Source organism: Ascidiella aspersa, chromosome 8 (genome assembly GCF_963924565.1).
Source record: "Ascidiella aspersa chromosome 8, kaAscAspe10.2, whole genome shotgun sequence".
In the NCBI taxonomy this organism is placed as follows: Eukaryota; Metazoa; Chordata; class Ascidiacea; order Phlebobranchia; family Ascidiidae; genus Ascidiella; species Ascidiella aspersa.
In genome coordinates, this window is record NC_139454.1 from 20,226,562 (window position 1) to 20,254,347 (window position 27,786).

The following is a 27,786-nucleotide window of genomic DNA, read 5'->3' on the forward strand; positions in this document are numbered from 1 at the left end:
GTGACACGAACACTGCAGATCGAACTACAAATGTGTGCAACCATTTATTCAGCACTAGTGTTGGTGATGTAACAATAATGGTATTGATGTGCTAGTACTGTAATGAAATGGCTGCCCTTTCTTAAGGTGATATAACGTGCGCGTTAAATCATTTGGCGTGCCCCCAGAAATCATCTCGCGTGCCAGTTTTGGCACGCGTGCCAGGGGTTGCCGACCCCTCCTGTACTCCCTAGTCCCGAATCACACCAAGATTGCACCCCCTGCTCGTCATCTATTAACTTTATTGAATGTCTGATTGATTGCTGTAGCTGGTTTGGATATGTCATAAGCTAATGACACTATTTCTAGTAAAACTAAAGGTGCATAAATTTGTATTTTACCATACAATTAAAATATACTTTAATAATTGCTTCTACTGGTCCGGATAGATAACGTTAAGTGGCGCCATTTTAACTTTAGCAAAAACTTATTTTCTCGTTTGTTTTCTTGAGCCATATTTATCTATGAAAATTGATGCTCTTTATTGTTGAACAGAAAAAAAAAGGACACACTGCATGGTTTTGAATTGAGTGTTAGCTAACTTATTCTTTTTAATATACGAATGTTATCGACACTTTAAATGGCCCTAGGTCCGGTGGGCGCTCTTTCACTATTGTACTTGAAAAGTTATGCAAAAAAAATAATAATAATACCGCATACCACAACGCATATTGTTTGGGTTAGGGTGCGGGTTAGCGTTTCGTTGAGGGTGGGTCAAGTTATTATTAATAATAAACATAATATTACTTGACCCACCCTCACCCAAACGCTAACCCTAACCCAAACAATATGCGTTGTGGTATGCGGTATTATTATTTTTTTTTTTGCATAACTTTTCACGTACAATAGTGAAAGAGCGCCTAGAATCCTACCACAATTAATATATCAACTCAGAATATTTGGGTTGGGTGCAAGTTTGGGTGTGGGTGGGTCAATTATTATTATAATCTTATTTAATAACAATACTAAGTATGAAGTCGTAGTCTGACTTGAATTTAGACTTAAAGGGGGTGGGACGCAGATAAAATGCTTGATATAGTGACGTTTATAAAGTTGTGAGGTTCGTTGACAGAAAAATTTAAGCTAAAATACATTAAAATGTCACACAAATTGCTGTTGAGGCTTGAGTTGCGAATGCCCTACTTGCGATACAATGAACATATTTGCAAATATATAAATTGTGGGAAACACAAACATGGTATTAACCAAAATAAGTGGGCAAAATATAATCAGTATGTTTCATTTTTAGAGTAAATGGCTGATATTTCGTTCGTATTTTAAAAGCGGAATACATTCCACCGAAGCGCAAAATATATATCACTTTTTCAGTAAATTTGTTAAACTTTCGTTAAAGAGAGTGTAATAGTGCACATGGCGCTTTTTGACTGCCGAAAAATTGCATGGAACATACAAAAAAGAGAAGCGATTCGCACGAAAGGTGAAAGAAATTTCTATTTATTCTATACAACAGGCTAAGAATAGAGTTTGGCGAGATCATGACTATAGATCTGATGCTGGAATGAATGTGTACGATACAACCAAACATGTATCCAAATTTTCCCTTGTTTTTGCTTAGTTTATGTATTTTAAGAAAAATTAGCCGCGGGCCGGATCTGGCTGTATGTTGCCCAGGTCTGTAATTGATGATAAAAAAAACGCTTCACACTGTATGTAAATTGCATTTCAACAAACCAAGTTTAATCAAAACATTGGTTTATTTAAGTTTAATTTGTTAAATATGTTTAAAAAATTATCTTATTTATTCTGAAACAGGAGTTAACGCTAATTAAAAAAGAACAATAAATAATAAAAAAATGGATGCCGACTTAAATTCATTGCTGGACGATGCTTTAACTGACTTTGATAAACACACACCATCCAAAAAACAAACTGAGGACAAAACAAAGAAAGTGGAAGCTGCAAAACAAAATGATCACGCCACTTCCACTTTTAAACCCGGAACTTCAGGAGGGTCTATGGGGCCACCAACTGACATTTTTAAAGAATTTTTCGGAGATGAAACAACGATGCATCTACAAGAGGAATGGCACCAAGCCATTAAAGAACTTGGCTCTGAAAATCCGGAACTAATGGAAGAAATGAAAAAGTTATCTGAAACTACAACTCCATTTCCGACTTTTACCCAACAAGAAGCAACTGCTAGCCCTGGGTCTTCGCAAAAAGCAGATTTCAGTCAATCGATGCAGGCTGCGCTAGAGTCGCTATCCTTGAACGCAGACAAAAAAGGAAGCGAAAAAGATGAAGAGGACCTTCTAAAAGGTTTCCTGGATTTTGGAGCTACAGGCGAAGCTGGTGACCCAATGGACATGATGGAGAACATTATGAAGAGTATGCTCTCAAAGGATATGCTTTATCCCCCCATGAAAGAAATGTCCAAGCAGTATCCGCCTTGGTTGAAGAAGAACGGGGATAAGATCCCCAAAAAAGAAAAGGACAACTATGTCAAGCAGCTGACTTGCCTCGAAACCGTTTGCAAGGAATTTGAATCTGAAAAAGATAGTGATTCAGAGGAAGTAAAGAAAGAGCGCTTTGTCCGAGTAATGGATGTTGTTCACGAAATGCAGGGTTATGGTCAGCCACCTGAGGAGCTGTTAGATCAAGGAGGCCCGTTGCCCTCTCCCGATAGTTGTGTTGTTTCGTAGATAGTTGTTTTCTACCTAAACGTTTTTGCGATGCTTTAATTTTATTGGTTATTTATTTATAAATAATTATTGTTTTCTATCTCTTCCTATGCAAATAGTTTGTGCAAAACCTAATTTTGCTGGTAACATTTTAAAACTGAACTTTTGGATAATGGTTAAAAAAACTCTGTTTCATGAATAAACTTAACGTTTTTTGTTTGAGTTTTTTTTCATCATTATTGATTTCTGACAAAAACGTTAAATAGTTAGATTGTGATTTTAATGACATAATTACATTTTTTACTCCAATATATTTTTGTTGGTCAATTGTATGTTTTTTAGGTGTTATGTAAATTGAGATGTAATTTTTTTGTTGTAAAATGAACCAGTAATCATGTCCCTTTTATTTTCAAAATAAACACAAGATCTGCTAAAAACAGCAGATAAAAAAATATTTTAAGTTTGCAAGCAAACATGTCTTGCAATGAACACCCTGGGACATCGTCTGACCGTTTAGACTGGCGAAAAGAATTTTCTGTATCCAGCAAGGACCTTAAGCTTCTGCCTGAGGCAAGCAGATGCGTTTTCTGCTTCTTATCTGATGACTGCGAGGAAAGATTTGGAGAATTTTTGCGACACCAATACACAGGTAACAAACAACACACAGAATGCATAAAAACATGAAATTGATTGATCGGAATCAACAGATTTAAAAAGACTTAGCCACTTTACAATTAGCGAATGCCTACTAAATAAACTACAACACAGTCATAAAATAAATACTCTGGTATTTCTTTAATGTAAAAGAAAATAAATTTTGTGATACAAAACTTATGACCTATGTTGACCTTTTGGCTGAATGAATATACAACATTATTTATTGTAGGCTTGTCGATGCACTATTTTTGTCTTCTGTTGTCAAGTGGATTACTTCAGTCAGACCCAGATGATACAACAAACTTCAAAAAACATTCTATTTATGGCTTCTTGATTAAAGATATCATTCAAGGTAAGGTGTGATATATGTCATATTTATTAGCATGCCTTTTGGGGTGATTTTATGTGATACAGTCTGTAAAACAAAGTTATAATATTTTTGCAAACATTTACATACTGCTTTAATGTTTTAAAATGTTTATATAATTATACCCATCACTGAACGGCCCTCTGTTTTTTCCCCATTTTTAAGCAATTTCCTAGAAAAAAAATTGAATAAATGTGGGCTCAGGGCTCGTAAAAGTACATTTTCGTATGCACTAATGATATTAAATGTCCATTAATGAACCATAACTCCATTAGGTTCTCTATCTCCCCTAAAAAGTCAAAGATCAGTTTGGTGCTTTTGAATGTTCTTTTTGCTTTCTACTAGGGATGTTTAAAGTAGAATATTGACTCTGGATTCGAATCCAATTCTGCCGTTTATTTCGGGTAATTGGAACCGATATAATTTAATGTTTTACCGCCGATTGTTGCGCCTAATTGCACAAACGCGTGTGGTAAGTTGGCCTGTCGCTGCGGCGACCAATTTACAGAGCTTCCTTTGAATGTAACCTGGCAGTGCAGTGTCAGCGTTTTTTCGGGCGATCAATTGCCGCGTCTGGTGATAACGTACGTCTAACAATTAAGTGTCAATCAAGCGTTATTGGGCGAGTGACTAACGTTTAATGCCAGGTGCGGAGTTCGCAATTTCCCTAAATGCGTTAAGTTGCAAAAGTAACATTACATTGTAAAACGTGCTGGCCGTTTACAAAATGCGCTATAGGGTTACTTAAGGTCAACTTTAGGCCAATATTCAGAGAGGTTATGCAGTTATGCGCAGCGTAATTGTCAATAATGTCAATAGTAACTTTGTATTCTTTGCAGTACATTATTTGACTGCATAACAGATCATGTTAGTCAAAAAAGAAGCACTAACACCCAACATGGCAACAACCTGGACAGTTGACATATTACAGTTTACAGAACTGCTTCAAATGACAGTTGTTAAGAATGTTAAACATATGGGAGATTTTTTTATTATAATGTACATGTTAGCAAATTGTTTGGGCGATTTATTGCTGTGATTGTGGGCCCTGTAGGATAGATTAAGATTAATCCCTTCCCCAAACAAAATCGAGGTTAAATAATTTAATAAAAATATACTAGGATTCGCTATTCTGGATTCGTTATTCTAGATTTGAAACCTATTATTCTAGAATACCTTGGTATTCTACTTTGAACATCCCTACTTTCTACTGACTTTATGGTTAGCCAGTCTCTTCATCATAGTGTTTTAGCAAAGCATTAGAAAACATTAGATATTTCACAAAAAGTCTTGAAAAATATGCCTTATTTAGCCTAAAACATAAAAACTTAGAAGTTGATTCATTCAAACACTTAAATGGTCTGGCGTCTGGGACGTTAGTCAAACACTGACCGAACAAAAAATATCCGAAATTTATTTTATAGGTGGACAGTTGGCACGGATATTTAAATACCCTTGATGTGAATATCTAAAATCCCGCCAAAAGGGCCCCCACAGTATCATGTGTTTAAACAAAGTGTGTCCCGGTCTTATAACATTTCTTATTCTTAATTTCATCAAAGAGTGTCCCTTCTACTATTAGTGTTATTCTTGCATTTAGCGACATAAACAAATGTTTTTATTATCAATAAGAAATTTACAATTTGAGCTTGATTTAGATGTTAGTGTGTTTAGTAATTTTTTGTGTATATTCAATATCTTGCAAACCTTGTTTTTGAATTTTCCTGTTGTACAATAAACTGAAAATCAAAATCATTTTTTTCTAAATATGTTTACTAATGTACAGATCCCAATGTTGATATACTTAAATAACTTATAAGCATTGAGCATAGTAACAAAACGATGTAACATTTAATTTTACAGAAGTAAAAAGAGCCTCCAAACTTTCTTGTTCCTATTGTCACAAGAGAGGTGCCTCAATTGGGTGTGTAGAAAATACATGTAAGGTAAGAATGATTTTTTTGTTTTAAAATGATTTTTTAGCCTTCTTAATTAATTTTTTTTAGCCTTCTAAATTAAATTTTAGTTATAAAGTAGATCTAAAATAGTTTTTTAAATTATTGGTGTGTTTTTAAATTGGGTGAAAATGAGTTCAGAAATTGGCATTATTTTTATACAATTTTCCAGTTTTTACAGTTAAGTTAAAAACACCCAAACTAATAAGTGTTTTTCATTCTTTGAACATCCTAAGACTTACAGTATTTTGTATTATTTTTGCTATCCAACAATACCCAATATTTCTTGAGAAAAACACTTCCCTCTGATGTACTAATAAATAAATTATGAGCAAACGCATGTTACTGAACTATTAAACAATGATTTCTTATGGGATTATGGAATTGTGTCCCTTTGAGTAACAGGGTTGATGGGATCCGGGCTGGATAACGACTGTAGGAACGTCGACCATCAGTAGAGCGACTTCACGATAGCGATTCATTTAAAACAGCGACTGTATACATGACGACAGCATTAAAACGGCCACTGCTACGATAGTGATTTTACTGGCCGGTTAGAAAGAGATATGCTCACAAGGTCACAGATTTCTGTTTTAATTGTTGGTGTATTTTGGTTTGTGTTGTTCCCTTATGAGATAAGTTCACTAGGGCCATGGTTCCCAACTCATGGGTCACAACACAAAGAGGTCGCTTGTTTTTAGATATATTGTATCTTGGGCGAAAAAAGTAACAATAAAAAAGTGAAACCATGAAGAGATTACAAAACTGGAAAATATAGTCATGAAGAGTTTCATGTCGAGACATCAGGACGCTTTGTAGCCTGTATGTAGTGCAAGAACTTTAACAGTTTTCGTTTTTATTATTGTTATTGCAGAGTGAACTATATTTTAGTTAATTATTAAGCTTATGAAAAAATGACAAAAAGATAATACAATGATTCAACGAAGCGTTTTTAGGAATTGGTTTTTCTAGGTAAATTAGCGCCTGAATTTCAAAAACTTATCGATAGCAAGCGAGCACAGCTATTCATAGTGATTTGATAAAAATATTATTTTTGGAAAAAGTTACTTGCTGTTTTTTGCAACGCAGTCTTGTATGGCTTCTAAAATATGACGACAATTTGCTTAGTTAGGATGCAAGATTTTACAGAACTGAATTTTTTTAAAATGGGTCGCCCAGTGTTGAGAAATATCCTGATTAATCGTTAAGGCCCGTTTACACTACAGCTGCACTGAGCTGAGCAAAGCGTAATTTGCATTTAAATTCTATTGTGGCGAGCGTTTCACGCTTTGCTAAACTCAATCCCCGTGCAGCAGCTGCAGCTAGCTTAAAGTTACGCTTTGGAGCGATTTTCACGCTTTGCTAAACTCAAGCCCGCAGTGCAGCTATTGAAACACGTTACGTTCTGGGGCGATTTTTACGCCCAGCGCAGCTCACTGCAGCTGTAGTGAAAACAACTTCACGCCCAGTGCAGCTCAGCTCCGCTCAATGTAGCTGTAGTGTAAACTGGCCTTTAGTCATTACACTGAAAAGGTTAAAATTTATACCCCGCTGCTAGTGGGGCAATTTTAAAAACAACAAATAATTTTTGCTTTAGGTACTTTACCAGTTGGTCACCTTGGGTGTTACTGGGATGTGGCGAGTGGGTGTTATTCAGTACTCGCCCAGGGTGAATCAACAAGCCGGTGAATGCTAAATCCTAACCCGGAATAACCAAGTCTCTTTAGAAGGCCTTGTCTAATTCAAGAATGTGCTCGTACAGACAAAACTTCATTTTCCGTGTGGAAGTGAAGCATCAGCCCTCTTCCAGTTTTATGGAGGCTTTTCTACTTTTTGTCGACAACATCGACCAGTGCAAGAATTTAAAGGTGGGAGAGGTTTGTATAACCCATTTACGTGACATAAGGTTTTCTTAATTTCCTATTTATCTTCATTAAACAGCAACATATGGTCATCTTGTTGTTGCAATGTTATTTATTCTATTTTTTGTTGTTAGAGTCAACAATGAACAAGGAAAACAACCCCAAGGTAACCACTAACCATGCTAGCAAGCTTCTTTACTTATACATGTAGTATTCACATAGACCTTTGTTAGATAAAGTACTGTACGTTAACAACCAGGCAATCCGGTTTATTTTATACTTTTGTAATTAAGCATGCTTTGTCACTACTGATAAATTATTCCACAGGAAATCAAGCAATTTGGTTTTGCTCTTAAGAATTAGCCAAGATTTTTTAATAGGATTTACAAAATTATTCAAAATAGTTTTGCCAAGTAAAAATTTGTCATACTTTGCATTTAGTAGTGAAAATGTTTCAAGAAAGAGCCTATTTTATCTCTTTTAAATAATTGCTTTTATCCTGACGAACTTTATGGCTATTTTATTATAATTATTTTTTCAGGAAGGAAATCGCCTTAATTCATCAATTTGCCCGATTTGCCTGGAGAGAACCAACTGCGACGTTGCCAGCTACCAAGTGCTGCAGACGCCTTGCTGTTCCAGCTGCATTCACAGAACATGTGTGCAGCAACAGGTGCTTTACAATCTACATTTTGCCCACATGTTGTCAATCATTTTTTCAACAAAGTCAAAATTTTACCACGTTTATTTTTAGTTAAGCAGTTTAGGAAGGGTTGCCATTTGATAAATATTTGATCTTACACAGAAGTAGTTCATATGTTTTCCAGGATCATATGTTTTAACTTTTTTTTTTATTACACAAACAAATTAAAGCGTTTTGCCATTTTTTATGTATGATTATTTAATTGTTTTACAATGTTGCGTTTTTAAATATTAGGGGTACAAAACTTTTTTCAAAAAAGGCCCAGATAACTGTATTGCCTGAGCGTGACCATCGCGGGCCACATTACTGTAAGCGTCAGACCATCATGGCCTTGTTATTTAATTTGCGTCAAAATTAATTAACTTGAATATTAATATTAAACTAAAGATTATATATATATATATATATATAACTATTTTACCAAAACTGTAGAGAGCTTTATGTTATAGTCATTTAGGTTAATTTTTATCAAAATTTGTTTCGATGTGCAACAAACAACATTCAAACTGCATTTTATTGTTATGTTCATTGAAGAAATAAGCCGTGGGCTGACGAACCTAACCCCGCGTGCCAAATTTGGCCTGAATTCCGCAGTTTAGTGACACAAAATGATGTTCTACCGCCCATCCCTACCAAAGCATAATTAAAAACACCTTTACCTACATTTCGGCAAAAAACAACGAATTAGTTGCTGGCCCCTTACCATGATAAAATAGACCTTGTCTCTAATCACGACCATGGATTTGTTGGGGAACACACAATAAGACCTAAAAAGCAACAATACTTAAAATCTCAAAAAAATCTATTAAAACCATAGTATTAAGACCAACGACATAATAAAGCCAAACAGGCTGTAATATCTACAGCAGAATAAAACCTAAATCGTCTGAGTAAGACCTAAATCGTCTGAGTAAGACCTAAATCGTCTGATTAAGACCTAAACCTGTCGAAATACGTCGTAAATTCATCCAAATAAGGCCTAAATGGCCAAAATAACCCCTGAAACTGTAGTTAGAGGGTGAGGGAGGATCGGGGGCGGTTGGTCATCGGCCGTTTTGGTGTCGACGTTTGGACGCCCTAGTTTGACCGGCGCCGTTAGGGTGCCGCTTACTATTGCCCCAAAGTCACTTGTTTGATTTGTTATTAGCAATTTATTTTAATGTTCAAGTAGTTTAACTCGTTTTTCAAGATCAGCTATTGATTCGTGTTTTATCTCACACAGGCGCTGTCTTCCGGCACCTACTTCTTCCGCTGTCCGACCTGCAACGACTCAGACGCCTTCTCCTGTGAGATGTCCAGGATGGGCATCTACGTGCCGGAGCGCGACGCATCCTGGGAACTCGCCCACGACGCCTTCAGCGACCTCCTGCAACGTCATAGCCTCTGTGACGTCACGCCGTGCGTTTGCCCGCACGGGAAAGAGTAAGAGGCTTTGTTTTTTTGATCCTTGGTCGGGATGTCTGATAATGTCGGTTTGGAGCTGATACTCCATAAAGTGGTGTTACTAGGGTGCTATCTGTGCGACTTCATATAGAATTTCGGCCGTGATTTACGATTGAACCCAGCAATTTCTTAAAAGGTTTATTTACAAAAAAAATAGTTAAATAAGAAATAAGTACTCTAACTTCTCAACGCTAAGGCAAATTTTTTCCTAAAATCCTGAAAAAATTGCTTTGAATTAAGTTATTTCTGCTATTTTTGGACACGTTTTGCTTGTTTAAGCAAATTTACTATCGGATAGAGTGTCGGTTTCGGAAAAATAAATGTTAAGTTATGGTCATTCCTGTTTTTTGATTATTTGATTCTATAAGAAAATACTCTGAAACTGATATTAGAACAAACAAATGAGGAACATGGTTATAAGATAAATGACTTTGCATTAAATCATATTATTTTCAATGACTGCATAACTGCCTAACTCTAGTCTATATTAGGCACGTTGTGTGCGAAATAAAACTTTGCTTAAAGTTTTAAAACCACCACAATATTTTAAAGGCAAAATAAATTTCTGTTGCTAGTACTTATTGTTTAACGCAGTGGTTTTAAACTTTTTTAAAAAAATTACGTAACGGTCCCCCAAAATTTTTTAAATTGCTCACGGTCCATTAAAAATATAAACAAATAAACACAAAATAACACGTTGTTTTTAATGGTATCAATGAGACGGGTGCACTTGCTTCTTTGCTATCAGCTCGGCTTTGTTAACCTCTAACGAATCACGTTATTTAAGTAAAGCAATCATGTACAGTTTTAAATCCGTAACCGTACAGCTCACAGTGGCAACGCAGCAGCTGTAAAAACGTAATTCTTATTAGCACAATGCAACACTATGACGTCAATGCACAATTTAACTCGAACCGTACAATAACGTGAATAAACAACTAATCAGCTTGTTTGGAAAAGTAAGTTGCCTGAAAATTTTAATGCACAGAAAAAATCTTCTTTAGGAGCGTCGTTTTGATTTTTGTTAGGTGCTTCGCGGTCCCAGAAAAATGTCTCGCGGACCCCAGTTTGAGTACCACTGGTTTAACGTAAATATTTGTTTTGAATTAATTTGTCAAATTGATCGTTGAGGTTAAGATTTCTAGATATGGAAAATATACTGTAAAATAAGCGACTTGGTGTTTTTTTTATTTTGTGATCGTTTGCTGCCTTTCCATCAGTGATTTGTCAAGTCATTGTTTTTCTCTCGCGCCATATTAGTCATAGGCGCGCAATAAGCCAAAAAAAGCAAACCCATGCTACTGTAAAAGCTGAATAGAAACAGTGCTTTGTTTAAAATTTTGCGGAATCAGTCTTGTCACGTTTACGCTTCGATTGTGATTTTTTTACTGGAGCAACCTAAATAAACAAAAGGCTGATTTTTGTACTTTTTGCAAAAAAACGATAGAAATTTTGCACAATACCCGTATATTGACGGGGATTTTCAATCCACTAATAATGTAAACGTTCTACCAAATATTCAAGCAAAACCACAAAGGTTGTAAAAGAGATCCAAAAACAACTTTATTCAACAAAAGCAGAATACTATAGTTACGCAAAAAGCATCGTCAGTTCTGCTAATATACTACAAACACAACGAAACACCAAAATTATATATAAATAAAATAAAATAAAACTATTCAAAAGTTTAAAAAGCCAATAACAGAATTACAATACAGTTCAGTAGAGCTGTATTATAGTAGCTCTTTATTTTGCCATTTTAACGTCAGTATTGGTTTACAGCTCTACTGAACTGTATTGTAATTCTGTTATTGGCTTTTTAAACTTTTGAATAGTTTTATTTTATTTTATTTATATATAATTTTGGTGTTTCGTTGTGTTTGTAGTATATTAGCAGAACTGACGATGCTTTTTGCGTAACTATAGTATTCTGCTTTTGTTGAATAAAGTTGTTTTTGGATCTCTTTTACAACCTTTGTGGTTTTGCTTGAATCTTACGATATGGAGAAGAGATCAACAACTAGCAATGTTGGAGCAGGCTTAGATCCCAAAATTAACAAAAATAGTAATAATATTATTATTATTTCATCAATCAATTCTACCAAATATGAATTTGATTCTAATTAGCATTGGTTTTTTTATAATGTACCAACATGGTTAGGTTACGTAGGTCATTAACGAAAAAAAAAATGGGTCTCAAGAACCAAACGGTTGGAAATTTTGACAGTTGCACAAAAACTTTTCCCGCAACCAGTGGTTTAACTATAGTCGATGTGTATGTACATTTCATTTGCTCATTGTAGATCCTCTTCAGTATAAAGTAGTATATGTACAAATAGGATGCAGCAAGCAATGGTGCCATGATTGTTTCTCGACCTGCGCTTCTCTGAGCCAATGTAGCTCAGTTGGTAGAACGCTTGGCCTGGCTTGCATCATTGATCGACTGATTCGGTTAGTAGTCTATTGAAGGCTTCCGGTGGATTTTTATACATAGGCAGTTCTGTTTGATCAAAAAACTATTTCAAAAGGTCTACTCGTGATCAATGCTCTTCAACCGGTGGGTGCACCAAAATATACATGGGGTGCACCACTGCGAAAAGGTATACAAGGATGCATCACAAATTATTAATGAACCATTATTATTTGATTTCTCAAGTTTTTTGAATGCTGTTTTTTTCCCAAGTTTGTTTGAATGCTGTTCTGTGACATAAAATAGTACTCCCAAGCAGCCTGCAGCTATAATCGAACTCTCGCCGACAGTGTGTAAAACTTCGGCAGCTCCGCTCGGTTTAATTGACACGATGATATTAATATGTATTATGATTTTTTATAACTATTTTTACCTTAGTTTACCTTTCAGTTAAAAAGGGTGCATGAGTTCGTCACAACAACTTTAAGGGTTCACAAAACCGTGTTGAAGAGCACTGGTCTAGATCACATATAACAGTGGTCGAATACATACGCACGTCTATCTTCTTATAATATTGCACGCACTATTTTCTATCGAAACTCATATCAACCCGTACGGTTTGTCATCAGCTACAACCTGAAGGGCTCCAAATGGGCGGTGGTCCTTTGTGATCTTTGCGGCTCGTCGGGAACCCACATCGCCTGCTCGGAGGACGTCGACTCCCCCGACTCCTACTACGTGTGCGCGCTCTGCGCCGACATCCACGGGCGGGAAGGCGCCAGAGAGCTGGCCATCCGCATGGGCGTCATCACTCCCGATCACGTGATACCGCGACGCAGTGGCCGTCGAAAGCCCCGCGCTTCGCGCTCAAATCCGCCCCCCAAAAAGCGGCTGAAAATCGTTGCCGCTTGGGACGATATGAAGGAGACCATCATGTAGTTGTTCTGCCTTGTAGCCCTTACTTGCGGTGTGGATATTGTCGGAGGTGGCCTTTGTAAAACAAACGCCAAACCTTAATTGACGTATTTTATACGAACGGTCGCAATAAAGGCGGCGACAGTTCACATTTCGCCAACGTGGCAGCGCAAAGCACTAAGTATGACTGGTTAAAACAATTTTTTTGTGGATTTTTAGCACCATACGAAAAAGACAGTGTAGCCGTGCCCTGCTTTGCTTGGTGCAGCAGTTTTTGAAGTTGTTCAGCTTCTGGCGACTAAGAAGAAATCATAGCAGCGCGCTTTCTACCATCACAAAACAACCTGGTGCAATTATAACTTCAGAACAGCACGTCAATGACTGGCCACGATAAAACTTGCATTTGGCTGCATAGTGCATATTAATCACGAGTTTTGCAGAAAACAACAGTGTTTTTAAGATAAATGGATTCATATCGTGACGTTATGACCCAGATTTGTATCGTCATCTCTAAACAATATCTACCCCCCAAACAAAAATCCCAGATCCGCCCCTGCGAATGACCTTTACAACGAAGGAAGCTAATAGATCAAAAACACAATAGTGCCAGTCATCCAATTGATAATGTGCATTGAAGTCTCGCGTAGTTAAATGCAAACGGCAAATTCGTTATTTACAAAAGTTACAAAAAAAGTTCGGCACACTGTTTAACATCTAGTGGTGGTTCAGTGCGTGCTTGTTTGAGAGTTTAAAAAGAAATGGACGGTTTTTTATTGCATTAAGAGTCTTTCATGTATTGCTGAGGCAGATTAAGGCAAGGCTTAGGCCTAGGGTTTTGTTAACGTTCATCACAAAATGTTCGTTTTTAAATTAGAAACGATATATTTGCTTCAATTTTATTCGTTTCCCACTCTTACTTGAATGAATTTTATTTTTTTAGTAGTTAAGTTGTACATCATTTGAAAGATTTGTTTCCATCGTCGTACCAAATCCTGCAAACACTATACGTTGTTTTAAATATTTCGTTACTATTTTGGTGAGCATTCCAATTGCCTATAGTAGGTCACGCCCCATGACCAGTGTAACTTTGTATTTATTATTTATCAAGTGGCGCCCTTGTTTAAAACTGCCCAACTTTTCTAAATGTTTGCTAATATATACTGATACTCCGTTGCTTTCAAGACTAAGTCTCCTTACTTTCACTGCGGTGTGTCGTTTTTCGATTTGGTCAAGTGAAATTGTTACGAAATAATGTTTTAATACTCGTTGGTTGCACAGCTGCCTCGATAGCCGTAGAATATTATGAAAAAAAACTCTTTTATTTTAACAATTGCTTATGGAAAATAAATTGTGGAATGGACTGTAATAGTGCATATTAAATTATTAAATTTGCATACTTTTGTTAATATAGCTCTTTGGTGCCTGTTTAAATTTCCTTTTTCTGTCTTTTTATAGGAGTTGGTTGCTATTTTGTTCTGCAAATGTGTTTATTGTAAAGCACCTTTAAACAACTGTATCAACAGAAACACCCACTTTATCTGTAAAAGCTGTTGCTCTATTGGGTCAAAGTAAGTTTATTTTAAGTTATAAACCGTTTATATTGCTGCTTTCGAAACCCACAGAAATAGAAAAAAAATACTTACTGTTAGTTAGTATTGGTAACATTCTCTACTTGGTTTTAGATAAGTAATTCGTAAATAAATAAACATAAATAAATACAATTTCACCAATTTTTTCCCGCACGTCCACGAGCGAAAAAGGATTAAATGCGTAACGTGTACCTTTATTAGTTTTGTCACATATTTGCCTTCTCTTTATTTTTCCTTCTACTTTGTTGTTGTCAACTTCTCGTTGTATGTTCTCACTAGATAATGTATCGGATTGAATCGGTTGTTTTCTTACCTTTCGAAATAAATTTTGATTAATGTTGTATGGCCTTGTCCGATGCTTTTGTCTTATCGAATAGCAAACTGATTTGCAATACTAGATAAAACTAAATTCTGCCTTTTGATATAACGTCTTACAGCAGTGGTTGTCTGCAATTTATGGCTCGCGGCACCCATAAGAAATAATAAATAGATCGCGGCACCCCTATAAGATTTTTCCGTAGGTAGTTCACTGGAATGTCACAATAAACGGAACTGGAACAACACAACTCATCAACTCTGCACAATATATTGGAAGTTAAAATTGGATTTATGTCCCTTTAATCTTACACAAAAAGTTGTAAGAGTTGAGCAATAATTAGACTCCTGAAGATTCTCAAATATCTCTCGAAACCCTTGAGAATTAGAAACGGCACCCCGGTTGAGAACCACTGTCTTAGAGAAAGGGTCTTTGCCTTTCGCTAAAAAAATTGGTTTATCAAAACATTTTTTTTTTTTTGGTGACGTTAAGTAAAAAACACTGCGATAGATAGACAACAAGCATTGGTTGAAAGAATATTATTGCGGTATTTAATCAGCAGTCATACCACCGTAGTATAGGACATGTAAAAATACCAACTCTTTAAGTCAAGTGTCGGCCTCAATCCTATATTATAGGACATCCCTACTTTTGCTACCAAATCATCTGACAGCTATATTATATACAACGGTTTAGTAATGATTCTGTGGATTTTGCTTACCATTACCAGCAGTGTTGCAATGACTTAAGTCAATTGACTTCAGTGCACTTAAGTCACTGTTTTCAAATGACTTGACTTGACTTAAGTCAGTTGGGAAAAATGACTTGACTTGACTTAACTCATTTGGATAAATGACTTGACTTGACTTAAGTCATTTGGACAAATGACTTCGGTTAAAATGAAGCGTTTTTTTCAAGTATTTTTTTATAAAATTGAGCTATTTATCCAAATTTTAGCAGATAAACCAAATTGCTTGCTATATGTTGCGTTTTTTTATTTTTTAGTTCAGTTATTGCTCATAATCATACAAATTTAAAAATTTTAATAGTTTAAAATTTTATTTTTTAACAAGGACATGACTTAAAGTTGACATGCTCTAATTATGACTTGACTGGGACTTGACTTGCGCAACTGATGACTTGGACTGGGACTTGACTTGTTATTTATTCAAAAACACTTGACTTGGACTTAGTTGTTTTACAAATGACTTGACTGGGACTTAAGTCAATTTAAAATGACTTGTTTACAACACTGATTACCAGTAATTAAAGTATAAAATGCCCCGAAGTGTAACAACAACGCATAAAAATATTACATCATGGCTTATACTGACTTTTCAATAAGCTCCTAAATTAGAATGACTTGTATATGCCCCTGCCTTTAAGAAGGAAAAACAAGTTTGTGCGGATCGTAAGGTATCGTCTTTATCACAAGTTTAATTTCGCCATGATTTCTTAATGGAAAGGCATTACCGCCTTGTAGAAAAAAAGATTTTAAACAGTTGGCTACATCAAGTCAGGCTTATGAGAAAAATGTTTTAAAAACCAACGATGTCTCTTTAGGTTTTTAGGCTTTCGGTTGATTTAGCGGCTTTCTATTTTCCAAATTATTCATGTTGCATTCATTGCACAAAGGAACAGTCCTAACGAATCTTTTCGGGTAACACCATTAGAATTCCAATTTTTTAGCTTTTTATTTTGTTGTCTCTTTGTCGTTTTTCAAAACAACCTTTTTTTATTTAATTCTCGTTGATTGGCTCAGCAACAAAAGAAATGCTATTTTTGTTTTGCAAGTGAAGAGATGGCCTAAATATTTACTAGCCAATGTACCGGTGTTTAAATAGGTTTCGCCATTAAATGCAGTTTACAAAAAAAATATTCGTTAAAAGTTCTCTTGGTGATATTGCAAAATTAAAAAAATCGACGTAATGGGAAAGCATGGATTTGCACAAAACGCCCCATAGTTAGTCTATAAAGCAGGAGTCGGGAACCTTTGACTCGCGAGCTATCTGTGGCGCCGTATGGCTCTTTTGATAAAAGAATCTTGTTTGCAGAAAAATCTTGAGCTATCTCTGAGCATGTCAAATAAAACTGCACACGGTTTCTTTTTAATCAAAGTAATCAAAGTTGTACAATCTCAGCTAATTCATTTTTGGTGCAAAGCACGTTCTGTATTTTACACAAGAACAAAATAAACGGCCCTGCTCAATTTAATATTTTTTTGCCAACCTATAACTAGATGTCAAAAAAGTATTGTACGGCTCTCATGGAAATACAAGCAAGAATATTTGACTTTTATGGCTCCTTTATTGAAAAGGTTTCCAAATCCTGCTATAAAGCATCTCAACCACGATACCGCAAAGTTCGTGCTAACCGGTGTTATCGTTAAAAACTCCCCAGCAGAAACAATCCGCTAGATGACGGTATAGATTAAATTTTTATTGTTGTCGTTCACTCTTCTTTCTTCTTTTGCTGTTGAATGAATATGTTAAACTTTTGTTCAAATGTGTGATTCTATGTTTGTTTTCCGTTAGGCTTTGTCGTAAAACTTTGTGAGATTTTGCTCACAAAGTTTTCGTTTTCTAATTCTGCAGGACAATGATATGCTTGCGTAATGCAACAGAATTCAACTTTAAAAACATGGCACTAAAATGATACTTTAAGGGTTCCAACTTATTTTATCGAATGGAAAATAAAACGTTTTATTGCAGACCGTACAGTTTATGTTTAATTTGGTGTTTGTTAAACGTTTTTAGCTATTGCCGACCGATTGCAAACCTATAAAAAAAGTTTTTTAATCAAACGACCTCAGTCATCATATAAAATTGGAGGCTACGATGTAAAGTTTTCCATTATATTACCAAGTCCACCGTATCCATTGGCGCTCATAGAAAAACTCACAAGCAATTAGTCTTATTACTCATTTTCAAAAATCAGCTCCCCACGTTTCAGCAACTAATGCTTATAAGCAAGAATTTCGCCTCTTTTCCGAAAACATACCGATCGAAAAAAATACCCCACCGCATTTTAAAAATGGAAAAAAATAAACAAGGTTTGGCGCCCAAACTATACGTAACATTGGCGTCTATTTGTTTGTCTTTGCCAAGTCCGTCTCGTAGCTGTGTTTAGTTACACCCTGCAGGCCGCGTATGCATGGAGTGACATGTTTATGGTAGCGAACGTGGCGAGCACTAAAATACGGCAAACCTACATCCGCCACTTGTCAACGACAGTTTGTGACGCAGCTGACCTGTCGAACCAATGACACCAATACAAAAGGTTAAAGTATAGCTTTTTGAAAAACGAAAATAGGCAAACTGCCTGAAAGTTTCGCTTTCATCTTACATATATATGGTCACTGTTTTTAAATTACTCTACTTGACTTAAGTCTTTTGAACAAAATGACTTGACTTGAGTCTTTTGGACAAAATGACTTGACTCGACTCAACTTAAGTCATTGTGTCCAACAACTTAAAATTTAGTGTTTAATCAAATATTTGTTAAATTTTGCACATAAAACAAATTACTTGTTCTATACTGCGGTGTGTCTAATAATATTCGGGAGAGTTTACGATTTTTAATGGTTTATGGTTTAATGTGTTATATCAGTGATTTAACTAGTTCACTTTCTTTAATAATGCGTTGACCTGGACTAGGACTTGTTTTTTTTGTTTATATGTCAAAAACTTGACTTGGACTTTTTTTAAGCTATTTACTAATCACTTGACTTGGTCTTAAGTCATTTTAAAGGACTTGTTTACAACACTGTAAATTCGTTAAAATTGTTAATGTTTTTTATTTGGAGGCCGTGTGGCCTATTCGCACTGGACATGCAATTCTGCCGTTCTACATTACCGCGGAGAGTGAATGTATGTCGTATTTCGCAAGCCGCATTTAGTTGTCAAACTCAACCCTTCCTTTCAATACAGGATGTCCCCGTCCAACCTTTCAGCTGATAAGAGTATGAATAGCTAGATCGAATGCATATATGATACATATAGCATCTTGCCTAAGGATGTGACTTCCATTCATAACTATACCGCCGCTGTATCAAATTTCGATATGACGATTTCTTTTTTAATATTAGAACAAGCTAAGTACGAGAGAAAATGTTGCCCTTTAATCTTGTGTTTTCCGTCAGCCCTTGGTTCTTTTCGGTTAACAGAGCTAATCACACTTTCGAAAAGATGTTTTTTTTTTAATAAATAGATTTTAGACAAGCATCCAAATGCATGTACAACAATTTTTTGTCTGTGCTGAACGTTCAATTAGCTGAGATGAATATTTAGTTTGAAGCTAAGAAACTTTAGGAGGTGATCCCAAAGATTTAAGATTTATGCTTAAACCGACTGCTGTTTGAACGGAAAACAAGTGATAACTACAGTGATGTTAAACTTCTTAAAGTGTTTTTTTTTTCAATTTCTGATTTTATATCTAGTTTCTGATAGTAGCAGTGGTTTACAAACGTGGGTGGGTTAGGAAGTTTTATGGGGCCCCGGCAACATCTTTTAAAATTTAAAATCATTAAATCATGGTTCTTATTACCTGAGTACACTCATTCTTTAAGCTATATCAATACTAAATCATTTGACTACCAGTTTACATAAATTAGTGATTTGGTTATATGAGTAATAACATTTATTGTTTAGAAATACATACAGTAGTTTTGTTCAAATTTTTTGGTATAAAAATTGACGAGGCCATCGAACGTTTCGAGAAGCCAATGAGATCGGAAATTTAAGAACCATTGGATTATGTAGGAGCTTAATTGCTGTGTAGGAATTTAGAAATGTTAACAAAGCGTCAAAACGTTTCCTAAGCTGTCGGCCACAAATCAAAGGATTCGAGGCCGTTCAAAGTCTTTTCCTTCTTTTTCGTGAACTAAGTTTAGCCCAAATAGCCGCTTTGCGAGCCTATGGGAGGCCCTAGCCCCGCGGTCAGAGTAAACACCATATCCGTTCTGGAATAGACTTTCGACAATGGCAGCAGTGACGTCACAGTTCTCGCACGCGGTGCTTCTCGCTGTCAGTTCAAACAAACTCAGCGTCTATGACGACACAAGCGGATACGTCATTCGTGACTGGGCGCGAAGTTAGCCCAACTGGAAACGAAACACGTCGGTTGACTTCGCAGTATGCTATTTCTATGTTAAGATATAAGTGATTTATAATCGAGATGTACTTTCTGTTTTAACGTAATATCATTCTTTGAATCCTTGTTGGAAGCCATACATTCTGGTTGCAATATATTTCAAGCATCTCTTAATCGTTTTTTTTTTAGATATAACTGGGTCATGCTTAGCCACTAAAACACGGCTGTCCTTCTAAAATTCAAGCTTAATTTCCCCACTTCTCTAAATTTAGTTTTGCATTCTTAATGTACTTTAGACATCGCGCCCATTTTTGCTCTGGTTTCCTTTTGTTTATATTTTTAAGGCTTGCTTTTGTTATCCAGTATCGTAAATCTTACTTGTTGCGCTTTGAATTTATAATGAATTGATGATTTAAGCAGAGGGAAGCAATCCCCGCCGTCCCATTGATGTTGTCAGTTTTGTTAATATATAAAATTTGGTTTTATTTATTTTTTGCTTTGTATTGCGGGCCGCGAAAAAACAGATTTACAAATAGTGGTCCGTGGTCCAAAAAAGTTTGGGAAACCCTGCCATAAATGATGTTGATAAACTTGTTATAGGCTAACTTTTGCGCAAAAGCTTGTCAAATTTACAAACCCAATTCGTCTTTTTAGCAGCGTCCCTAGATTTACAGATATTCAGCTACAATAGGCCCACGAAAATTAAAACTTATAGGATTCATTACAGAAAAAAATTAAATTACTCTTCATTAGCGGCTGACCCTATATAAATACGTAATATCATACCGGTTCCCATGTCGGCGTATATTTACTAATTTACCAATAATGAGGTCACCAAACGGTGTCACCGACTTCCTTTGTGCCAAGCAACGTCGCTAGGGATTGTCTATTACCGCATATCAGCTATACTAATGCGTTATTTATTCCTATTGTGATGTCAGTGCAACATTAGCCAAGAGTGACGTACATTGTCTCGAGGGATTCGGGCCGTAGTCACACTAGCTCGCGATCCCTTGAGAGTTTCTTTTATTGTGGGAAACCACAACAGTTGTCGTTGAGTGAATTCTAAAAAAGACTATTACGAAAAAGGTTTAATTTTTGTTCAAGGAGATTTATATGTCCTGTTGAGGATGGATAAAAAAAGATGAAAATATACTCTTGTGTATTATAGATTCAACTGAGAACATTTCCTTAGCTCCCAGTGGTGCTTTACTCACCAGCTTGCTCCCTACTCTTCCATAATCTTTAAAACCTGCTATAAGGTCACGAAAGTTTGATGAGGCCGATACTGTTAATCGTCAATTAGCTGCGGCGACAAGCAGTGTCGCGTTCGGGGCTTTCCCGCGCGCAGTCTCCCGAAATAGCCGATTACGTTCGTGTTGACACATACTGAGCTACTTGGGCAGTGATGGATCGTTTTCGTAATCCCCCTAATTAGCCCCCTTGTCTTGTATGGGGCGCAATGTGACCCCCACATTGTTCGAAGCCCCAATCTCTCACCCTACTAACGCAACGCCACTCAGGATTATTGACCCCGATCGGATTAGCATGTGCCTAAGGGTTTAGTTATTTCACACGGGTCATTTTTTAAAGTTGTGCCAAGGCTATGTGTGTGTGAACATCTTTTTTGTTTGGCGACTAGGTTTTTTATGTAGTGATTAGCATGTTGGTAGAATAGTTTATGTGCTCCTAAGTGTTTTGGGTGAATTAATTATGTCTGTTGCAGTATTTTTTAACGCACATACACTGAACATTATACTTGTTAAATTAATGTTGGTGGACATAAAGTCCTGTAAAAGGGGATGCATAGTATTCCGTATCACATGTGCGCCAAAGAATGGGAATTTTTCTGCTTAAACACAGGCAATAACAAGTTTGTTGGGTATAGCTTCTCCATCTGCTCAAACCTAAACATGATTTTTCCGCCACGCTTTTAACGTCAACTAATTGACTGCCTTTACTGTGGGCAAAGACGTGTCTTCCCTTCTTCAAAAGCGTCGAAAGAAGCACAATAAATCGTGCAAGTATTCGCCCTGCGTTCCCTATTCTGCGCTGCTGCGAGGGAGTCCAATCGTATCGCATGTTTCAACTTACGCCATTGCTCCGAGCAATGTTTTCGCTACCCCCTTGCTGCCAATGAAAGTTACATTTTTGTGCCGAAGCGACGACGGAAAAATGGGGAAAACGTGATAAAAGTCCTCTGGCAAAGCGCTCCAAAGTGTTGACCATGTTTACCGACTTCTCATCGCCTAGCCGAATTCGTGTCGCCCGCCACGCAACGTCGCTCGTCGCCTTGTTACCATAAAACCCCACGCTCGCCCGCCAGATAATGCTAACCAGGCCCCCTATGGCAACGCCGAGTAAAAATAGAAAGTTACGTCGTTAAAATCGGTAGCTCCGTGCATTGCCTGTTCGGGCTGCTTTTGGTTAGTTCAGTGATTGTCAACCTTTTATGGCTTAAGGCACCCCTCAAAAATAATAGATACATTTTAGGCACCCCCACTGGGAATTTCGTTGAGTATTGTATACTGAAATGTCGCTATAAATGGAACTACCTAAAACGTGTAGGAAAGTGTGATATAATGGTCTCTAATCGTACATAAATAGTTGTATCAAAGAAGCTTACCAAATGAGCAAAAATCAGACTCTTAAAAATTCTGAAATTCCTATCGGCACTCTTGAGCATTAGAAATGACACACCAAGGCGCCGCGGCACCCCGGTTGATAACCGCTGGGTTAGTTCTTTCGCCTTTGGGGTTATTGTTCATTTTTACTGGGGTTTGTATTGAGATCGCCATGTAACTGCTGAACTATAAGTACGTTAAATCGAGTCTGGTGTAAAGTTGTCGCGCCATTGCTGTAAGTGTTTCAGGTAAAATCATTGACCGGCCGAAATGAATGACTTGGTGGAAGTTTAATTAGACGCGCGATATTTTTGGCTTTAAAAACGCAACTTTATTCTATAAGCGGACAACAGTTTTGAATTTTTTTAAGCAAAACCATTGCAGTAGATTATTATAAATAGCACTTTCAACTTACACATTGACAACAACTTTTGACGAACCACACATTTTACCAGAGCTATCAGTAACGTCTGAGAGACCAGACAAACTATACCTGTCATTGGGTTTCTGCTACGAACCGATAATGTCGGACTTTGCTGATTGATTCCTCCCGAAACTTGACTTCTGCTAAAGCCTATCAGACCTCGAAACAAGAAACCATTTGTTTCTGTACGATGCCGGTTGAGATTGAAGTTAGTGATATCGACATTCGTGTTGAGTTTACAAAAAACATGTAGCACAATTTCCAGGAATTTGGTTTTAGAACGATTCAATTGCGCATTGTAATTACAATTTAGTCAAAACTAATTGTATAGCCGTTTAAAAATATGCTGATGCTTAGATAAAATGTCTTTGTGGTATGAAAATTGCATATAAAAAGTGCATATAAAAGTTAAAGATTCCAATAGGCATACGATAGCGCGCTAAACCAACTAAAACGAAAAAATCATACGATCAACATAACTTGGGACGCGAGATTATTTTAATGGTACATAGTTAAAATAGGCAAAACATGTAGTTTTGGAGACCCTGGCTTTGCCCCTGGTTATGTGGTATCGTACCAGGACCGGATTAAGGTTTTCATGGACCTGGGGCTGTAGGGCATTCAGAGGCCTATTGGTCGTTTTTATTATGTTTATGTTCCAACCAGAATTAACATAAAATGAGATTTTTTCACTTATCAAACAGATTCATTTAACATGTGTTCTAGTTTTGGATAAAGCAAAGCTGTTAAAAACTTTATAGCTGTCTATTTTTTCCAAAATCTCGAGTAGAGATAAGGAATGCAACCCATTTTGGTTCATAGACAAATGCATTTGGTTCAGTGCTCTTTTAAAGAATGAAAATGAGCGTCGCCTGAACAATTACTAATCATCAGACAAAGATGCACCGTTAATGCAACAGATACTTTAGAAAACACAAACATGAACTTATTTCAATTAATAAATCTAAACATTTAAGCTCGCCGTTTTGTTTTGGACACCCTAGTTTGGTGCCGTTAGGGCTTCGCTGTTTTAGTCATGGATTTTTGGTCTTGTTTTGGGTTATCGGTGGACAATGGTTGGGATTATAAAATGGTTTACGGTTATTAGGGAAGTTCGTAATGTACTCAGGGGTGGGGTTAATAAAGTGTTTAATTCATAGGCCTGATTCTGACCTATATAGGTCTTATTCCGACGGATTTCGGACTTAATCCAATCTAGACGGTAATACGACTATTAGGTATTAGTCCTATTTTGGTCTTATTCCGAATTGTGTTTTATTCCGACGTTGATGTTGTTCTTATCTCGGTCTTATTACTGGAGTTGGTGGTGTCTACAGCGGTTGCGAAACATTTTCTAAAATGTTTTTCTAAAATGTGGACCCGTTGCAATTATTTTGATATTTCCCTGCCCTACAAAAATTCAAGGGTCAGTTGACCTATTTTGTTGTAGTATAGTAGTGCAGTCACAATTCTTTCTAAAGTAACGAATTTTTAACCAGTGCCCTTCAACCGGTGAGCACGGTGCACCCTAAGGTGCACCAAAAAACGTATGGGGTGCCCTAGTACGAAAAGGTGCACAAGAGTGCATCACAATATTTGATATGCAACAACAAAACAGTCATTTAAAGTCTTTTTGCTATTTTATTAAGTTTGTTTGAATGCTGTTTTATGACATGCAGCTATACTCGCAAGCAGCATGTAGCCATAACAGAACTCTCACCGACAGTGTGAGCTCAGCTCGGTTTAATTGAAACTATGATATTGATATGCATCATGATTTTTTAAATTGCTTTTTACCTCAGTTTACCTTTCAAGTAATAGGGTGCATGAGTTCGTTACAACAACTTTAAGGGTTCACCAAACCAAAAAAGGTTGAAAAGATAGACTAATGTTTAAAAACTTAAAGAGTAATTCGGACCCTTTGAAACTGCTGTTCGGGCCCCAGTTTGAGAACCGCTGCTCTAGAATATAACTTATACAAAGATAACATCGGTTGGTTCTATTAAATTGTTAATGATGGGCCTATTTTTTTGGTGGGCCTGGGGCTGCAGCCCCCTCAGCCCCCGCCTTAATCCGCCCCTGTATAGTACCGTTACTTGTCGGAAACGTCGGTGGTATATAGTTGCCAAGCCGATACCAAGTTATCATTTGAGCCATGATTTTCGTTCACCCGCAGCGATTCCACCTTGAAAGGTAAATTTATTCAAAAATAATTCGTCAACGACCTTAGATAGAAACTTCTCAAAGCTAAAGCAACTAAACCTAAAATAACATCCCTTAGAACGCCTCAATTTTCAGAATTTTATTTCGAATAACAGAATCTTCCTGAATCCGATTTGTAAAAACAAATGATTCTGGTTATACAAAAATTAAAGATCAAACTAAACGACATTAATGTTAATTGCATCTTGGCTGAGTTGCAGCAGTTGTGGCTTGGGTATAGCGCATCCCTTGACTTGAACAGTTTGTTCAAGTTTTTGCTTACTTATTGCGTACTTATTGTTTTATAAATTGTTACGTTTAAGCTACTAATGATGCTCATAGAAGTGAAATATATTCATCAAACTCCAAAGAAACTGATTTTGAGTTTACTAAGTATTGTACTTAGTTTGACTATAAACGTTTCAACGGTTCAGTTTAATCTGTGTTGCTCGGTTAAGTACAGTAATGTCGTCATTTGGTATAGGAGCGGGTCGCAATAACATCCTAAGATTCAAATATAAGTTGATATGATTTTTGCTTTTTATGTTTAATTGAAACTCCCGTGTTAAAATCAGCCGCACTTTCCGTTAACGATGAAGTAAATCACAAAACGCAAAACACACTTAAACATGTAATATTAACGCGACAAACCACGCACGAAAAAATAAAGCAAAGTCCCGAAACAGAAACGCGGTCGATAACGTAACAACGCACATAAAATCCCAAAACTTTCCACCGAATTCTTGGCTGCGGAGTTATTTTCCTCCAACTTTCCCCGACTTGTTTTGGGAGCAACAGGCGTCCGACCGATCTGTGTCGGACAGGTCCCGCTCGTTAGTAGCGATTTCGCAGCGAACGCTTCCAAATAAGCGCCCGGCCGACTGACGGGCTCATCAAGATGCCGCGATCACTGGCCACAGCTGCCTACCTGCGTCAAACGACCCAGTTGCTGCTGCTTCTATTGCCTCCGCTGTACGTTTTGTTATGGGAACGCTGCTAGAAGTCGTGTGTTCACCGTACACAAGTCTGTACCTCCTCATTAACACTAAAGAAGATGCGAAAACGATGTTCTTAGACTTGTTTTGGGCATGTGTAGGTTGCACGGGCTGGCGATCGTGTGTAGCAGAACCTGACAAGTGTTTGTGCCGTCCACATGTAGTCGTGTTGCTTTCTAATCCGGCCATAGAAGGCGTCAACCCTGGCGACGGAGTGCTTTCAGTGCTCCAGCGGCGTTTGGGAATTTTCGAAACCATAATAAATCGGAGTTTTATCGGCACGGATCTCGTTTTTGCGTGTCTGCCATGTCTTGGCATGAGCTGACGGCGATCTATAGAATTAGGTGCGATGGTTGTTTGGGCTATCACAAGCCCGTGCTTTTTTCGCGGATTTGCGGATTCTGTCTTCGGGGTTTGCCACTCGTCGCTGTTTCGCAATCTTCGCCACTATCGTGAGTTTATGCATACATCTCATAAACCTCCACTACATCTCTCTCAGCTTATCTGGGCATCGCCGCCCGTCGGGGCGTTCAGTTCATCGTTAAACAAACTCTGCGTCTATAGGCCAAGTCTTATTCCCACACTTTTCACAATCCCCCCTTGTCCCTCCCGCAGGTTAAGGCTAAGCCTTGCCTAATCGATTGTAAACATTTAGTTCCACTTTACTGCCTCCTGTAAGACCCCACGGGAGTCCCCGACTTGGGCCAAGGGGTAGAAAGATCATTTGACAACCATTGCGCCCTGGGTGACTGGCAGATTGGTAAACAGCATTTTAATTTGTTTTTTGTTTTTAACTCGAAGTTAGTTAGGAACGTAATTTGCGATTCTGTCGAATTTTAGTTTAAAGTGAAATGCGATGATGTTAATTTAATCCAACAAAGGCCCGATTACTTGCAAAATAAATCTTCCAGAAGCTCTACCGGGTCACAATGCCTAAATTTATTTTGTTTTAACCGTCAGATGTTTTAACTTTGTAGTTTGTATTTGTTTTCAAACTGTTTTTTTTTTATCATTATAGGCAAATGTGTCGGATATGCTTTTTCGAACAAGTCATTGGAATATTGTAATTCCTCGTCGTTCTTTTTGATTTTTATTTACTTATTTTGGTTTATCATCATATAACTATGTCTATTCGATTAAACTTTTGTGATTTCCGATTTACCTGGCATTACCTTGAGTTTTCAGCATTTTAACTAAAACACTGTTCCTGTGTTGACCACCAGACGTCGCTGTCGGTTTAAATATTTTCGTATTACAAATCAGATGGTTTGCCTCTTTATGCTGGAACCTACTGCGAGTCAACGAAAGATTAGTCAGTCACTCCCCCAAAACTGTCCCCACTCAAATTGCGCATCTCTTCTTATTCACTTCCATTTACTTGTTGCTAACATACCAACATTATCTCAATATTTTCGTATTACAAAGCAGAATGGTAAAGGGTTTGCCTCTTTATGCTGAAACCTACTGCGAGTCAAGGAAAGCTTAGTAAGTCAATTCCCCAAAACTCTCCCCCCACAAATGGCGCATCTCTTCTTATTCACTTCCATTTACT

General features: G+C 37.0%; 2 protein-coding genes across 3 annotated transcripts; both read left to right on the forward strand.

Annotated features, from left to right (window-relative positions):
• The first annotated feature begins 1,817 nt into the window (after positions 1-1,817).
• Positions 1,818-2,730, forward strand: LOC146136780 (peroxisomal biogenesis factor 19-like). The gene has a single exon (XM_083395171.1). The coding sequence runs from the start codon at positions 1,854-1,856 to the stop codon at positions 2,700-2,702; it is 849 nt and encodes a 282-aa protein (XP_083251297.1). The 5' UTR covers positions 1,818-1,853; the 3' UTR covers positions 2,703-2,730.
• Positions 2,731-3,121: 391 nt separating this feature from the next.
• On the forward strand, positions 3,122-14,026 carry LOC146136781 (E3 ubiquitin-protein ligase PHF7-like). Of its 2 annotated transcripts, none has more exons than XM_083395169.1 (8): positions 3,122-3,330; positions 3,568-3,690; positions 5,569-5,651; positions 7,423-7,537; positions 7,657-7,688; positions 8,064-8,195; positions 9,448-9,647; positions 12,708-14,026. In XM_083395169.1, the coding sequence occupies exons 1-8, from the start codon at positions 3,156-3,158 to the stop codon at positions 13,015-13,017; spliced, it is 1,170 nt and encodes a 389-aa protein (XP_083251295.1). In that variant the 5' UTR covers positions 3,122-3,155; the 3' UTR covers positions 13,018-14,026. The 2 variants fall into 2 exon arrangements, with proteins under 2 accessions (XP_083251295.1, XP_083251296.1); XM_083395170.1 differs by having other exon boundaries at positions 7,423-7,528.
• The last annotated feature ends 13,760 nt before the right edge of the window (positions 14,027-27,786 follow it).